Consider the following 18,503-nt stretch of genomic DNA (forward strand, 5'->3'; position numbering starts at 1 on the left):
GAAAATGAATTCCAAGGGGATTATTTAAAGCAATAATAGAAGATTTAGTTCTTAATATATAAAAGTTAAAAAAATGCAATTAAATTAATATAGTGAAAATGGAATAATAAAAAACGTGAGAATATAGTATACATCTCACAAATCTACATTTCTTTCAGTATTTTACAGATTATGTACATACTCAACTTAAGCATTTTTTTTTCTTAGCAGTTAGGGAAGGTAATCTTTTTTTTTTAATTAATTGAACTTTAATTTTTAGAGCCATAGGTTCACAGCAACATTGAAAGGAAGGTACAGAGATTTCTCATATATCCTCTGCTCCCACACACACACATCCCCCACTGTCACCATCTCTCACTGAGTGGTGCATTTGTTATAATTTATGAACCTACACTGGTACATCATTATTGCCCAAAGTCCATAGTTTATGTTAGAGTTTCCTCCTGGTGTGGTCCATTCTGTGGGGTTAGACAGGTGTATAATGGCTTACATCTATCATCATGGATACAAAGTACTTTCATTGCCCTAGAAATCCTTTGTGTTCTGCCTATTTTTCCCTCCCTTACTCCTTAACTCCTGTCAATCACTAATCTTTTTACTGATTCCATAGTTTTGCCTTTTCCAGAGTGTCATATAGTTGGGATCATACAGTATGTAACCTTTTCAGATTGACTTCTTCACTTAGTAATATGTATTTGTTTCCTCCATGTCCTTTCATGGCTTGATAGCTTGTTTATTTGTCAAGCTGAGTAATATTCCATTGTCTGGATGTACCTCAGTTTGTCTATTCACCTACTAAAGGACATCTTCATTGCTTCCAAGTTTTGGCAGTTATGAATAAAGCTGCTATGAATATCCATGTGTAGGTTTTTGTGTGAACATAAATTTTCAGTTCATTTAGATAAATACCAAGGAGTGTGTTTGCCGGATCATATGTTAAAAGTATGTTTACATTTGTAAGAAACCATCAAACTGTCTTTCAAAGTGGCTGTATTTTGTATTTCCACCAGCAGTGAATGAGAGTCCCTGTTGCTTCACAATCCACATACTCTCCAGGAGTTGTTGTTGTCAGTGTTCTGGACTTCGGCCGTTCTAATAGGTGTATAGTAGTATCTCACTGTTGTTTTTTTTCAGTTGCATATCAATGACATATGATATGGAGTATCTTTTCATACTTGCCATCTAGATTTTCTTATATGTTTTGTTATAGGCGTTTTATAGTTTTGATTACATTGACTGTCTGTTCCTGCATGCTGTCAAATTTATCCATTAGAGCCCTTAGCGTATTAACCATAGTTGTTTTAAATTCCTGGTCTAACACTTCCAACATTCTGCCATATCAGGTCTGATGCTTGCTCTGCCTCTTCAGTTGTGTTTTTTACCTTTTGGTATGCCTTGTAACTTTTTCTTGGTAGCCAGATATGATGTATGGGTTAAAGAAACTGCTGTGAATAGGCCTTTACTGATGTAGAGGTGGGGTGAGGGGAGAGGGCAAGTATTCTATAGCTCTGTGACTAGTTTCAGTCTTCTGGTGGCTCTGTACCCTGTACTGTGAACTTCACCACTGCTTCTCAGTCTTTGTCCTCTCTTAGGTGGTACGGGATGGCTGGAGGGAGCTGGAGTTGTGTACTTCTCTTCCCCCATGTGGAAGGGGAGAGAGGGCTAGAGTTGGGTATTTCCCTTTAATCAGGTGAGTTAGGCTCTGATAAACCACCAGCAGTTTAGGCTCTCTTAAATAGTTTTTCCAGGTCTTGTTAAGAAGAAAAGAATGCTCTGGCATATTTCAAAATAGTTCCTTTTCCCCTCTCCTGCTGGAGCACAAGGTAGTTTGTCTTTGATATTCACTGTGAGGACCTGGCAGAGCTCCTGGAGATAAAACTCGCAAAAGTGTGGGGGTTCCCTGTGACTGGCTCCCCCCGGAGATTTTAACTCTCAAGAGTTGTCCACACTGAGCCTCCAGCAATTTGGCAGTTACAGTCAGGTTTTCTTACCCTAGCACTGTTTCCCACAGAGGTTTCTGCTTTGGTAAATTGTGATTTTTCTGTATCCTCCTGTCTGTCTCTCCAGTTTTCGGGGCTGTGGTTTGCCTTGTGACCTCAGTTCTCTGATCGATCTAAGAAGAATTGTTGATTTTTCAGTTTGTGATGCTTTTTACTTTTTTTGAGGCTGGTGTGGTGACTTCTAAGCTCCTTGTGTGCCGGACTGGAAACTGGAAGTCTCCAGTAATCACTTGATGACATAATTTCTTACAGATTGATATTTCAAATTCTTACACACTTCAAAAACCATATTGAATATTTTATAATATTTCAAAAAGCCAAAAATAAATAAAATCAAATAGAAATGATTGTTCTAGTTACTTATAGTTCATACATAGTCTCTATACTATCAATAACTTAGGAAAAATAGTACACCCTACAAAAGTCTTTTCTGTATTACTGTTTTCTGTAAGAAAAAGAAAAATCATTAGAGTCTGTCAGTTTTTGAGCCACCATTAAATACCAATGAATGAATTTTCTGTTAATCTTTCAGCAATGCATGTTGCTCTCCTTTCTTGAGCAAAAACAAAAACATTCCCGTATGTACTAGTTTCATATCTAAAATAAAATCTGAGAATAGAATGTTGCTCTTACCATGACATTTTGTAACTTGTTATTAAAGCCTGAAATCGAATAGATAAACAAAACTAAAAGATTAATAGTTTGTCGTTTAGTCAATGCAAGAATCCCCAGATTCTTTCGTTTAAGATTTCCCCAGCTGTTTGAAAAGCATTAACAGGAATGTTGTCTTTGAGAATAGTTTAGATTTAACTTGTATGTACTGTTCTTTCAAGACATTTTATTGGTTATCTTTCCTTAAAAGATAGTCCTAAAATAAAATATACTTTCCTAGGAGATATCTATAGGCCGTAAATATAAAATTAGATTTATTCTGGGTGAGACATAGTAAAGATTTACTTCAATTCATCACATGATAGTAAATAATTGGAATTTCAAGATAACTTACCTAATTTGATATTTTCCATTATTTCCCATTGATTTCATAGCAACCCAATCTATTTTTGAATGTAATTAAAATAGCCTAGTCAACAATACTGTGGGCTAGCTACTATAATACATATAAGAAAAATATTTCAAAGCAAGAAAGCTAAAGAAGGGTACGGTAATATGTGAAATGTTCAGTTATTGAGGGTAAATGATGAGTCATTTAACACTGTACTTCTGAAAAAACATAAATTTCAAAAGGAAGTATGTTCTTGTCAATCAATTGTTTATCTTCAGGGTTAACATTCTCTTGTCTTCAATGACTCAAAGAATATTCTTCCTTTTAAAATTTGCTATTAAGGAAATATAGGAGATGGTACTCATTTTCTACCTTCTTATATCCAGTCTCTGAAATGCTCAGCATGCAAAAAATTCATAACAATAAATCATATTGTAATTGCTGGATACTTTAATCCATGTTCTGTTATCTCCTCACAGCCTCACAGACCACTATATTGAGTTCCTGATGCTCACTGAGAAGCTTGTGTACTTGTTTGCAGCAATATGAAAAACAGTTTTATTTCCAGTAATATTAAAGTATTGAAGGGCAATTAAGTCATTACCACCACAACAATGAAATTGAGTCTGTCAGAAATCTACCACTTTTTCCTCCTTTTAAGGTTTTTCTAGCATGTGACTAGAAAACATCATTCATGGAGTCTTATACCTATGTCGATATCTTCTGTTGACAAACAATTCCCAAGATGAAGCGTGCCTTTTCTAGAAAGACATCAGCAAAAGTAATTAAAGAAAGTCTCAGTCCAATATAGGATACTCTGATTGTGAATTAAAAATTGAAAACATCACATAGCAACTATTGTGAATGCGATAGCAGACTATAATCTATTCATCCTTGGAAAAGGCATCACAGTGTTCATAGGCTTTGTTGAGACTCATAGGTTATACATCAGTTAAACAAAAAAGACTGAGCTTCAGTGAGTGAGTCTGGGAATGTTACTCTGCAGCCCTGAAAGTCAGAGCCTGTGCTGCTGGTTGCCTGGCTGAGGCAGAGTATCCAGTCCCCGTGTTCCCATTCAGTTTGGCTTTTTGGGTGAGATTGAGTTTATTTGTCACATGATAGCCAAATGCTAGTATCTTCGACCCTTGGGAAGAGTGCCATCAATGAGAGGCAGTCCAAATGGGGCTCAGCCATCTCAACGAATGGGCATCACTTCACTGGATGTTCAAGGCAGATGCAGAGGTTTTCCTTGAAGGCCCTCACTAGGCACCACAAGAACAGCTCACACGGCTCTACATCACAGACTGTGGTAAATGTGGTCTGTAGGCCCCTGGATCAGCTCCCAAAAGGTCCTAATACTGGCAGAGTTCTCAGGAGTCTTTAAGTGTTCACTTCATTTTTGTCCACGTCATGGTTACCACACCTTTTCTCACCCTCAAGTCAGTCCCTTTATCTCCTCTTTGTTCATCCTGTATGTTTTATTTGCCTTAAGTAATTGCTATTTCCTAGGTAATATTAAGAAATGTTTATATTGACAACCTTTTACTGTATTTTTTCAGATCATATTAATTTTTTCCATTAGCTTACAATTCTATTTGAATATAAAGTCATATAACATATTTGTTAATGTTCCACATGCAGCTCAAAATTGTTCTGGATTGAGAACCTGTGGACAATGTTTGGAACAGCCTGGATGTGGCTGGTGCAATGATCCTAGCAATACAGGAAGAGGACACTGCATTGAAGGATCTTCACGGGGACCAATGAAGCTTGTTGGAATGCACAGTAATGAGATGCTTCTTGACACCAGTCTTTGTCCTAAAGAAAAGAACTATGAGTGGTCCTTTATCCAGTGTCCAGGTAATAAAAATGTGATGAAAATAATTTCAGTGTCTGCTTGAGGAAACTAAAAATGATTTTTCATTTTTTATAATAAAGATAAAGAAAAAAATAATGAAAAATGAGATTCAAATTTCAAAGATAAAAAAATATTCTTTCCTAAATCCATCTCCGTTGTGTAGTTGGTATTCTGTTTGGAATCATTAAATAGGCTAAACCAGATGCGTGGCATATAGTTATTAGAATTGTTTTCTGGTGAATTGTTAAGAGGAAAAAATATTGGCTTTATGCCAATTCTCTACCTCGTAGTATATTGTTCATAGTATTATTATATCTTAGAATTCAAAGGCAGCTCAGAGGATCTAGTCAAACTTCATGCTAAGTATGGGAATGTTCTCTATAATATCTGTGATGGAGTCAGCTGGCCTCATTTTGAAAGCTGCCATTGGTATTCACTACCATTCAATTTTAAAGGTCAGTAAAATTTTCAGGGTTTTTTCATAGGAAGTCTGTTCTTATGCTGAATAAAATCAACCTTCTTGAAAAATTAATTTATTTAATATACTTTTATTGAGTGCCTAGTATGTGCCAAGGAGTGTTTTAGATGCTACCGACACAACAATTAACAAATTAGACTGAAATCACTGCATTCATGGAGCCTGTATTGTAAATAAAATTAATAAGATCAATTGTACACACACATGCATATTTGAAGTTAGATGGTGATAAGTGCTGTTAGATAAATAAAGCAAGCAAGAGGGTAAGGCTCACAATTTAAAATAGGGTGGTGAGAGAAGATCTTACTCAGAAGTAACACTAAACACCTCAAGTAGATGAGGGAGTTAGTCATGGGGATCTCTGGGGAAAGAGTGTTCTAGAAGAGGTAACTGCTTCACACAAGGACTTGGGTGAGATGAACCTATTTATTTGGGAGGTGAACCTAGGAAGCACAAGTGAGGGAACAGAAAGTTTCAAAGGGAGACAAGCCAATAATATATGCCTTATTAAGCTGGCTACTACCCTGGGAAATTTGGACTCAGACCACTAGGGATCTAAGAAGAACCATGTAGAATGCTCCTCAGAATTAATCCACTGAGGGACTGGGAGGGTGGGGCATTTATCCACTAACTCTCATCCCCCATTGGTGGAGTGATGCCTCTGAGGGTATTGTACTTCTGAGCTATACCAGCATGTCTGATTAATAGCTTTCCCTGGCACCAGTGAAAATTCTGAGGCAGAAAAGTAGAGAGAGAATGCAGAACTTGCTTTCGGGGTGTGAGACACTGACAGTGTGCTGCAGTGAAACCAGATGGACTGAGGAGATATGGCACAGGGTGCAACAGGACCTGCTACGTAAACTTTGAAATATATGAAAAGCAAAAAAGGAGCACACTACTGATTCACATAACATGGCTGAATCTTAAATACATTTTGCTTACTGAAAGAAGCCGGACCCAAAGGCTACATGTTGTACTGTTTCATTTATAAAACAATCTGGAACAGGAAAACCTATGGGGATGGAAAACAGATCAGTTATTTACCAGGAGTAGTAAAAGGTATGGACTGACCTCAAGAGGCCTCACAATGGGATTTTTTGGGTTATGGAACTGTTCTGTACGATGCTATAGTAATTCATACATGACTATGCATTTGTCAAAACCCATATTGTATACCACAAAGGATGAACTTTTCTGAATGCAAATTAAAAAAGTCAAGCAGGATGTCGTGGGATCCCAGGATGGAATGCAAAACTGTGACAAGTAAATTTAACTGTAGTATGTGTGCCATAACTTCATTAAAAAAAAAAAAAGCTAACTTAAGTAGCTTTGGAAAACAGTGTTTGACTAGATACTGTAAAGCTAAAGAAAAAAATGCAGTATATAAATATTGGGTTCTGGTTAGTAAATTTTTTTCTCACATGGTGTGGGTTAACAATTTTTACAAAATTTTATATGTTTACTAGGTTTGGGCAAATAAGTAAATAAATTGTGTTTAATGTGAGCCAGGTTTCCCACTGTCAGAGAAAGAGGTTAAAAATAAGCAAGGAGTGAAGACTACAAAGAACCCTGTGGTATTGAATTAGAGTCTGAGATAGCATGAATTCATGTTTATTTTAATATATATATACACAGAAGTAAATATAGTTATGTGTGTACACATAGGTTAGTATATATACATATATCTCCTAGCTCTGTTTGCTGAGGGGGCCTAGAAGCCATGACACCCCAATAGCAATGAGCACATCCAGTGCCCACATCTTAGTTTCTAAATATTGTTTTCCAGTGAAAGGAACCAGGGCACCTTGGGGAAATGGCTCATTCCAGGGCTGGAGCAGGAAGAATACAAGATGAACCTGGAGTGTTGGTTAGTGCCAGAAAGTCAGAAAGTGCCCCAAAAAACAACAACAACAAAAAGGGGCTGAGATCATGTGAAAGGGACATAGAGCCAACCTGGAAGTGTTCTCAATGGATCAAATCTGGGCAAAAAATGAATAATGACTGCATTGGATTGTAACCCAAAGAACAGAATATATGTCCATGATTCTATACTGGTTTAAATGACCAAATAAATATTAAATGGGTGAGAATGGACAAATATTTCTTACAGAAAAATTCCAAATAATAAATATAGAAAGAATGAAGGCAATAAAAAAATCACTATTAGAACCCCACAGTAATAATTGCTGTAATAACCCACTTAAGAATGTTGAAATTAGTGGGTGAAATTTTAAGGAGATGCAGGATATTTGCGTAGCTTCAATGTGTCTCCCTCAAAAATATTTATTAATTGCTGTGGTGGTTTTAACATATGTCCACAAATTCTTGGACGCTTCTTCAACTAGGAGGTGGAGCTTAATTTCTCTCCCCTTGTGTGTGAGTTGAATGTAGTGACTGACTTCTAATGAATAGAGTATGGAAGTGGAAAAATTATAACTTTACAGTGGAGAAAGCAAGTAGACATCATCTTAACCAGGTGATCTAGGTTAACTACACCAATAATAAGTCATGCTAATATCGTGTATCTCCTGACATGATGTGGTAAGAAGGGCACTTCACTTCTGTGATATTCTTCCCCCAAATCTATAACCCAGTCTAGCCATGACCAAACAGACAAATCCAAATTGAGGGACATTCTTCAAAATACTTGACCAGTGCTCTTTAAAACAATCAAAGTTTTGCGAGAGAAGGAAAGACTGAGAAACTGTCACTGATTATAAGAAGCTAAGGACATGATAACTAAATGCAATGTGGTATCCTGGATTGAATAGTGGAACAGGAAAAGGACATTTGTGGCTAAACGGGTGAAATCCAAATAAAATCTGTATGAGTTAATAGTATTGTGCCAATGTTAATTTCTTAACTTTGATAAATATGCCCATGATTACATAAGATATTAACATATGGAGAATCTGGATGAGGGTACACAGGAATGCTCTGTACTTCTTTTGCAATTCTTCTATAAATCTAAAATTATTTCAAAACAAAAATTTTTTAAAGACATGGCAGTTTAGAAAAATAGACAAAAGAAACTTCTAGAAGTGAAAAATGTAGTCACTGAAACTAGAAATTTAATGGATGCATTAAATAGCAGATTAGACATAGTAGAGGAGATTATTACCAAACTAGGAGATAAATATGAAGAAATAATTTGAAGTACAGGAGGAAAGAGATAGAGATAAAATGATGCAAAATATCAAAAAGAGGTTAAAGACTATAAGGATAGAATGAGAAGTTCCAAATATACCTAATAGGAGTTTCAGAAGAAGAAAATAGAAAAAAGAGAGAGGAAATAATTAAAAATATTGTCATTGCAATGGGGATATTGACATACATACAACTAGTGCCATCTTTTCCAAATATAAAATAGAAAACCCTATTTTGTTAAGTGTATGTATCTTGTTATTTGGGTTTAAATAGGGAAACTCTTATGAGAAGTAGAAGAGTGCATATGATTTCCCAAGCTCAAAATATGTGAAGAAAGTTGTGTTTAGACCACCATTTTGGAAGAGAAGGATACAGATCCCACAGTGCTCTACAATTTTTTAGGAATGAGGCAGGAAATATCTATGGGACATGAGGGATCAGTGTTTCCTAGTCAAGAAACTGACATTTTTAATTAACGATGCCCTCTGGAATTCTGTGATTGATTTCCTACCAGTTTTCCATTGAGCATTCAGAAAGCAAGAGGAAAAAAGGATAAATAATTTTTTATGACTGCAGCTATCAACTATGATAGATCTATAGTGGTTAAGACAGTGTGGAATTGGTATATGAATGGACAGATACACCAGTGAAAGACATAGAAACAGATCCATGTATGTAAGATAACCTGATTTATGACAAAGATAGCACTGCCACTGCGATGGGAAAAAGGATGGCCTTTTCAGTGACTGATGCTGGGTGACTTTGATATCTGAAAAATTGTATCTCGAGCCCTACCTCATATTATGCAAAGTATTAATCCCAGATATATCGTGGATCTAAATGTGAAGGCTAAAAAAGCACAGTTTCTGGTTGTCAGTGACTTCTTAAACGGGACACAAAAGATTAACCATACAAGAAAATATGGTAAATTGTATTCTATTAAGATTAAGAAATTCTATTCATGACAAAAGAAACATTTAGAAAGCGAACAAAGCAAGCTATAGCATCAGAAAAGATATTTACAATACAAATATCTAGTAAAAATCTCATTTGTTACAAATCAGTAATAAAAAGACAACACAAATGAAAATGGGCAAGAGAGTTGAACAGGTACATCACAAAAGAGAATATTCAAAAGGCCAATATGTATCTGAAAAGGTGCATAACTTTTTCAGTCATGGGGGAAATTGCAAATTAAAACCACTAAATGATGCCACTAATTACCTACCAGAGTTATTTAAAAATAAAAAAGATAATTTTAAGTGTTAGCAAGGGTGTCCAGCAAGTGGAAATCTCATATACTGCTTCTTGAGAGCCTAAATGGTATAGACACTTTGGAAGACAGTCTAGAAATATCTATTAAAGCTGAACAAACGCATACCCTATGACTCAGGGATTCTGTGTCTAGGCCAGTGGCTGGTAGACTACATTCTCCTGTGAAATTTAGCCTGTGGCTTGTTTGTATATGGCCCGTGAACAAGAGGGATTTTACGTTTTTAAAGGGTTGAAAACAAGAAAGAGGAAGAGGAGGAGGGAAGGAATGGAGAGAAAAGGAAGAAAGAAAGGAAGCAAAGGAAAGGAAGAACAGAGGGACACAAGGGAAGAATTTTTGACCGAGCCTGTGTGCGCCCTCAATGTCTAAAATATTTACTGTTTGGTCCTTTCAGAAAACATTTGCTGACTCCTGGTTTAGACCCAATAGACCCAATAGAAAGCATTGCTATGTTCACTTGGAAGATATATAAAAGAATGTTCAGAGCAGCACTATTTTAATAGCTCCAACCTGGAAATCATCCAAATGTTCATCAACAGATGAATAGAGAAACTCATAGTCCACACAATCGGATACATAATGTGAGAATGATTAAACTACATCTACATGCAACAGTGTGAATGGTTTTCACCAATATAATGTTGAGAGGAAGAAGCCAGACACAATAGAAGACATGCTCTATGTTTCAATTTACTCTATGTTAAAAACAGGCAAAACTATTTTGTGGTATTAAAGATCGTGGTAGTGGTTACTTTTGGAGGACAGGGGCCAGTGAATTAGGGTGCAGGTCACAAAGGAATTATTTTATTTCTGAGTTTTCTTGGATTGGAGTTTTAAATATTAATTTTTCTCCATTTCTGACCTTCTTTATTTCTTTCTAAATCACCTTTTCACTTTCTTGGTTGCTGTTGTGCCTTCCTTTAATGCCTCATTAAATTGTCAGGGGAGTCTGTTCTCTCTTGGGCATCTTATAATTCAGTGTCCTTTTCTGAGGCTTTTTTGTTTTTCCTCTCTTTCCTTAGTGTGGTCAGCTCTCTTTTCATTTCTTCCTTTTTTCTGTCCGTTTCTATTCTTGATATTTGAATTTCTGACTTAAGGTGGTTTTTTAAACTCCTCAAATGCTGGTTTGACTATGTTTATTCTGTTTGGAGAGCTGTCTTACAGTCTCCCACTTCACGGTTGTATTTTTCAGGGGAATTTTCAACAGTTAAGGTATGTTGGATCTGGTTTTCTGATTTTTTAGTAAGAACTCTGTATAGGTTCTTTTTTTTTTTATTTTTGTGGCAGTGGCATAGTTTATAGGATACCTAGTTTTATGGAGCTCTCTTTTTTTAGAATAGCGAAGTTTTGGTGGTCAAGGTAAGGATACTGTGTCCTCTGAATTTGTGGCTTTCTTTTTTTTGTTGCAAGAATTTAGTTTTCCCACTTTATTTCTTTATCCTTTAACCATTTGGTTGCCAAAGCCACCTCTCTTTTACTTTGTGCTTTTTTTTCCTCCACAAAGCTGTACTCAAGACTGCTACTTCGAATTGTGCCTGTGTTTAAGGCCTTTTCTTAAATATGGTGCTCTGATCTACAATGACACTGTTTTTGTATTTTCATAGTTAGGATAGACTTACTCTTTCTAGAGTAGGTTTTATATCAACTTTAGACTTGTTGCTAGCCCCCTCTTCTTTCTTCTCCTGGTTTATGTTAGTGAGGACTTGTTCATCACAAAATCTTGCAGTGGGATGGAAGCATATGAAGTTGCTTCGGTGGGTTTTTTGTTTTTCTGTTGTTGATTATGATGATGGCGTAGTTTTGGGGTAACTTCCTTTTTTCTGTTCTGTCTTTTTCTTTTCTGGAGGACGTATCGGGAGATGTAGACCTAGGCAGCCGTCACTGTCTTCAGTTATCAAGTTTTATCTTGTTTCTTCATGCTATTATAAATGGAATTTCAAAGACGTTAATTTTCTAGTTATTTGCTATTTTATAGAAATTCAGTTTAATATGTTGCTCTTGCACTACGTGACCTTGGTGACTTCATTTTTTCCATTCTAGTACTTTCCTTATAGATTCCTTAGGATTTTCTTCAACTTGCCTAACAGTAAACACAGTGTTGTTTTTTTTTTCCTTTCCAAATCATGCATGTTATTTTTTTCTTTCCTTATTGCACTGGCTAGAACCTACAGTACAATATGGGATGGAGCTAGTGTCAGTGAACCTTAGTCTTAGTTGGAAAGTATTTAGCCTTTCACCTTTAAGTGTGATGTTCACTGTTGATTTTCCATAAATGTCTTTATCAGCTTGGCAAATTTCCCTTCTGTTCCTGGTTATTTGAGGTTTTTTTGTAAAAATCATGAACAGATGTGTAATTTTTCCAAAGGCATACATCTATTGAGATGATCATATAATTATTTTTTATTTTAGTTGTTCATATGCTTGTTATATTGATTGATTTTCAAATGCCAAACCAATCTTGCATTCCTGGAATAAACTTCATTTGCTCTTGGTGTGTTATCCTTTTACTGTATTGCTGGATTCAATTTGTTTAAATTTTGCTAAGTATTTTTGCATTTAAATTGATGACAATGTTTGTCTGTATTTTTCTTTTCTTAATGTCTTGTTTTTTCCAATCTCAAGAGTTGAGAAATATTTCCTCCCAGGGAATTTATCTGTTTCATCTAAGATGTTATTGACAGACATGTGTTCATATTATTTGTTATTATCCTTTTACTCTCAGTAGGATCTTTAGTGATAGCCTCTTTAATTCTAAATATTGATAATTTGTGTTTTTTCTCTTGACCAGTCTAGCTATAGGTTTGTTAGTTTTCATTGATCTTATAAATAGCTTTTCATTATATTGATTTTTCTCTATTGTCCATTTCGTATTTTATTAATTTCTCCTCTTTAATTTTTCCTTCTTTTTGCTTACTTATAGTTTAATTTGCTCTTCTTCTAGTTATGTAAGGTGGAAACTTAGCTAATTGAGATGATAAATTTTTTTCTAATGTCAGCATTTAGTGTTATAAATTTTCCTCTAAGAACTCCTTTTGATTAGTATTTTTATGATGTCTATTTCCATGTTTTTACTTTAAGCTATCTATATTTAAAGTATGTTTCTTATGGATAATACATTATTAGGTGTTTCTGTTTAATTCACTTGATAGTGTCTACCATTAAATTAGAGCATTTGGGCCTTTAAACTAAACGTGTCTACCGATATGGTTTGGCTTAAATTTCCATCTGGTTATTTGTTTTATAGTTTTCCCATCTGTTCTTTCTTCCTGTTTACTTCTTTTTCTGCCTTCCTTTAAATTAATTGAACATGTTCCATGGTTAATTTTATTTTATTTATTGATTTATTCAGTATGTTAGCTTCTTTTTTTGTTTGCTCTAGGTTTTTTACATTCATCTTTAACTTGTCACAGTTGACATTTACGTGATAATATACTCAACATATCGTGTAAGAACCTTATTACTTTTAAATATGTTATGAACCATACAGTACACTTCTATTACTTTTGCTTTAAATGGCAAGTTATCTTTTAAATATATTTTTAAAATAAAAGAGAAACTTTATCTTCAAGCAAAAGTAGAGTAACAGTGAGTAGGATGGCCGATTGTCCTGAGTACCCAGGACTGAGGGGTTTCCTGGGATGTGGGACTTTCAGTACATAAACCAGGATAGTCCTAGGCAAACTGGGGTAGTTGGTTTCTCTAACAGTGCCTCAGTTTAACTGCCCCCAACCTGAAACAATTAAGAAATGGGACAAAATAGACGAAGAACAGTTCTCAAGACGTTGGGTATCAGACAACAAAGGCCCAGTGATCCCTCAGAGATGGGAGCCCAATGAGGTGAGCCCTACCACTGTCCCAGGTTTATGGCTGAAGACACTTTGCGTGAGGCAGTGCAGTCAGGGAACACAGGTAGAGTTTGGTGGTTGCTCTGAGTTGAGGAGGTGGAACTGGGAGTCTGAGGAGGTCTAGGCAGCTAGATTTCCTGGGAAGATTACCAAAGAAGGGAGACCTGCACAGAGAGAGAACTGCGGAGAACTGCAGAGGGGTGCCCCATGAGTATTCAGCTAGAAAATAAGTGCATCATTGTATAAAACTCCTTGAGTCTGCAGAAAGAACTATTTGAAAGGAATAAAAGGAACAGTCACCAAATAATTCACAGGGCTGGGAATTGTCTGCTTTGAACAGCTAGAGTGGAAAACCTCATTAATCATTGGGCATTGGGTAGAGTACTCAGAAGGAATTTGCTTTACTTTTGTGGCACAATTTGTATTAGACTAAATGCTGCACTGATCCTGTGTAACATGGCCAGAAGGATCAAACTGTTTTCAATTAACTTAGCTACATTCCAGAACAAAGCTAAAGAATATTTATAGGAATACAAAAATATTCAGCACCCAAAATGTAATATTTACAATTCACAGTGTCTGTCATCTAATAAAAAATTAGTGTGTATGCAAAGAAGTAGGAAAATATGGTCCATAATGAAAAAGAAAAACCAACCTAGAAATGAAATAGATGTTAAAAGTAGACAAGGATATTGAAATATTATAAATATATTCCCTATATTTCAAAAACTAAATTAACTATTGAACATGTTAAGTAGAGTCACAGAAAACATAAAAAAGATTCAAGTAGAGTTTATAGAGATGAGAAATATGAGATGAAAAATGAATGGGATTAATATCAGATTAGATATTGTAAAAGTAAAGAGTATACTCAGAGACAAGCAATAGGAAGTAGCCACATCAAGCACAGAAAGGAAAATAACTGAAACAAAATGAGCAGAGCATCAACAAATTGTGGGGCACGTGGCCTAATATTTTCGCAACTAGATAGTCTGAAGGAGGAGAGAGAAAGGGCATAGAAAAATTGGAAGAAATAATGGCCAAAATTTTTCCAAATTTGAGAAAAACTATAAATCCATAGAGGCAAGAATGTTAATGAACCTTGAACACAAGAAACATGAGGGAATATACACCAATGCACATAATAATCAAATTGCTTAAAACCAATGATAAAAAGATAAAAACAGCCAGAGAAAAAAAACTCAGTATGTACAGAGCAACAACGATAAGTCTGAGATCAGATTTCTCATCAGAAAAAATAAAAGTCAGAAAGCAGTGGAGCAACATCTTTAAAAAAGCAAAAGGAAAAAAGTTAACTAAGAATTCTTTACTTAGTGATAATACCTTTCAAAAGCAAAGGTAAAATAGAGACCCTTTTAGACCTAGAAAAACGATAAGAATTTATTACTAGTGGACCTGTTGTCCAAGAAATGTTAAATCAGGTTCTTCAAGCAGAAGAAAAATGGTTCTGGATATAAATCTGATCTACACAGAGGAATCAAGGACAAAGGAAATGGTAGCAATATAGGCTAAGACTTTTTCTTAATATTTCCATATCTAAAAAAGGCAATCAACCGTTTTAGGTAAAAATGACAACAATGTGTTATGGGGTTTAATTCTTATGTAGAAGTAAACTGTGTGACAGTAATAGCTCAAAGGCCAAGGGAAGAGAAATGAAAGTATACTGTTGTGAGATTTGTCTACATTGTGTGAAGTGGTATATCACTTGAAGTTAGACTGCGATAATTTGTAGATGTATATTCTAAAGCCTGAAATAGCTACTATAATAACACAGAGTCTTAGCCAATAAGCCAAGAAAGTAGATGAAATGAAATAATAATTAATCCAAAAGAAGGCATAACATGGGAAAAAGAGCAATATGGAACAGATGGGACAAATAGTTAAGTAATAGCAAAATGATAGATTTAAGATTTAATCTCAGTTATTTCAATAATCATGGTAATGTAAAAGATCTAATCACCCCAATATAAAGACTGAGATTTTCATATTAGCTAAAAAAGCCAGACCCAACTATAGGCTGCCTATAAGAAACCCGCTTAAAATATAAAAACACACATATTTTAAAAGTAAAAGAATGGAAATAGATATACTAAGCTAACACAAGACAAGAGAAAGCTGAATTGGCTACATTAATATCAGACAAATAGATTTCAGAGCAAAAAATATCACCTGGAATAAAGGGAGTTATTTCATAAAGATAAGTGGGTAAGTTCATCAAGAGGACATAACATTCCTAAACATTTTCACCTAATCACAGACTTTCAAAATAGGTGAAGGTTTAGTGGTGTATGACAAGGATCCTCTTAATTTCCATAGATTTTTAGGTTACTGCTTTCTACTTTGATTTGTGTAGCTGCCACCATACTAGTTTGTTTTTCTCTCACTGGTTTATTTTGGAGAGTGTATTAGTTTTCTATTACAGCATAACAAATTACCACCCACTTAGAGGCTTGAACAGTACCGATTTATAGGTCACAGTTCTGTATTTCAGATGTTGGGACACGGCCTGGCTGCTTCTCTGCTCCAGGTCTCAAAGGTTGCTATCAAGGTGTCAGTTAGGCTGAGTTTGGAAGCTCTGGAGAAGAAAATGCTTCCAAGCTCATTCCGGTTGTCGGTGGAGTTTAGTTCCTTACAGTTGTAGGACTGAGGTGTCTGTTTCCTAGTTGACTCTTAGCTAGTGACCACTTCAGCTCCTAAAGAACGCTCACATTGTCTCCCACATGCCCTCCTCCATCTCTAAAACTAGCAATGTAGAATCTTGAAAACTCACATGGGATCTCTCATACTTTGACTCTCTTTCTTTAAGTAGAGACCAGTTCCTTTTAAGGGATCATCTGATTGGGTCCATCCAGGATGATCTCCATTTCTTAAGGTCAACTGTGCCATGTAACATAACCTAATCATCAGAGTGACTATCCCATCATATGTACAGGTCCCTACCATGTTCAAGAAGAGGCCATTAGTGTTTGATCAGACAATTGAGTACTGTACCCTGGCTTCATTGACACATAAGACTAACCATTGCTCCTTACAGTTTACTCATTTAAAATGTATAATTCAGTGGTTTTTACTATATTCACAGTTATGCAATCATCACCACAATCAACTTAAAAACATTTTTATCATCCCCTAAATAAATGTTATACTTATTAGTCACTGCCTGTTAAATCCCCATCTACCCTTGTCAGCCCTAGGCAACCACAAATCTTTATATCTCTATGGATTTGCCTATTCTGGACATTTTATATAAATTAAATCATACAATTTTAGTCTTTTGTGACTGGCTTCTTTCGCATTGCATAATGTTTTCAAGGTTTATCCATGTTGTAGCATGTAGCAATACTTCATTTCTTTTATTATCAAATAATGTTCCATTGTATGGATAAACCACATTTTGTTTATCCAGTTATCACTTGATGGACATTTGGGTGTTTCCAGTTTGGGGCTCTTTGAATAATGCTGCTATGAACATTCATGTACAAGTTTATGTGGGCACAAATTTTCATTACTTTGGGAATGGAATATCTGGATCAAATGGGAGCTACATTTAACCTCTTGAGGGACTGCCAGACTGTTTCAAAACTGCTGAATTATTTTACATCCTCACCAGCAGTGCACAAAGTTTCCAATTACTCTACATCCTTGACGACACCGATTATTTTACGTCGTTTTGGTTATAGTCACCCTGTGGATGTAGTGGCTTCTCATTGTGGTTTTTATTTGCAATTCCTTGGTGGCTAAAGATGTTGAGCATCTTTTCATGTGCTTATTGGCCATTTGTGTTTCTTCTTTGGAGAAATGTCTCTCAGATTCTTTGCCCGTGTTTAATTGGAATTTTTGTCTTTTTATTATTGAACTTTAAGAGTTCTATATATTTTTTGAATATGTCCCCTATCACAGATTGATTTGCAAATATTTATTCCATTCTTTGAGTCATCTCTTCACTTTCTTGATGATGTCCTTTAAAAAATGAAAGTTTTAAATTTTGATGATGTCCTATCTATTTTTTCTATTGTTTCTTGTGCTTTTGGTGCCATACCTGTCAAACCATGTATAATAAGAGATCCCAAAGATTTATGCCTGTATTTTCTTCTAAGAATTTAATAGTTTTCAGCTCTTGCATTTAGGTCTTTGATCCATTTTGAATTAATTTTTTTGTGTGGTATGAGATTAGGGATTTCAACTTAAATCTTTTGCATGTGGCTCTCCAGGTGTCCCAGCACCATTTGTTAAAAAGACTACTCTTTCCCCATTGAATTTATTTTTCATTTTGCATATTTTATTTTTAATCTTTAGAAATTGGATTTTAGTCATTTTTATATTTCCCACTTCTCGCTTTCTTATGTTCATGTTTTACTTTGTGTTCTTGAGCATATGGAGCATACTTTTAATAGCTTTAAACCCTTCTCCGATCATTCCATCTTGTGTGCCATTTCTTTGTCTGTTTCTACTGATACTTTTTTTTTTTTTTACTGATTATGGATCAGATTTTCCAGATTGGTTATTTTTGATGGTGTCCTACATGGTAAATTTTTGTAGTTTATTATTCAATTTTGTTCTGTTTCTTTCAATGTGTTGGATTTCATTCTGGCATCCAATTATGTTAGGTGGGATCTGTATGATTATTTCAAAAATTGTTTGTAAAAGTTTGTTAGGGCCTGTAGATGGCAGCCCTAAGTCCAGTGCTAATTATTTATGCTATGAAGACAGTGCCTTTCTGTGGTCTCTGTACAGTGTTCTTTGTATTATGACGTCTCTCCACTCTGACTAGTGGAAATGCAAACTATTCCCAGTCCTATGCGAGCTCCTGGTAGTCTTTGACTCACAGTTTTCTGGTGGTACTTTCTCCAGCTTCGTGGAGTTTCACACCGTGTGTTC

At 35.4% G+C, this 18,503-nt stretch overlaps 1 protein-coding gene across 3 annotated transcripts in view; it reads left to right on the forward strand.

Moving 5' to 3' along the window:
* The window catches only part of ATRNL1 (attractin like 1), a 730,944-nt gene that overhangs the window by 177,749 nt on the left and 534,692 nt on the right, over window positions 1-18,503 (forward strand). For all 3 annotated transcript variants that reach the window (XM_046649411.1, XM_046649419.1, XM_046649424.1), the window contains exon 18: window positions 4,645-4,863. In XM_046649411.1, the coding sequence (XP_046505367.1) occupies window positions 4,645-4,863 (219 nt within the window). The remainder of the gene's footprint in view (window positions 1-4,644; window positions 4,864-18,503) is intronic.

This window comes from Equus quagga, chromosome 2 (genome assembly GCF_021613505.1).
Source record: "Equus quagga isolate Etosha38 chromosome 2, UCLA_HA_Equagga_1.0, whole genome shotgun sequence".
NCBI lineage: Eukaryota > Metazoa > Chordata > Mammalia > Perissodactyla > Equidae > Equus > Equus quagga.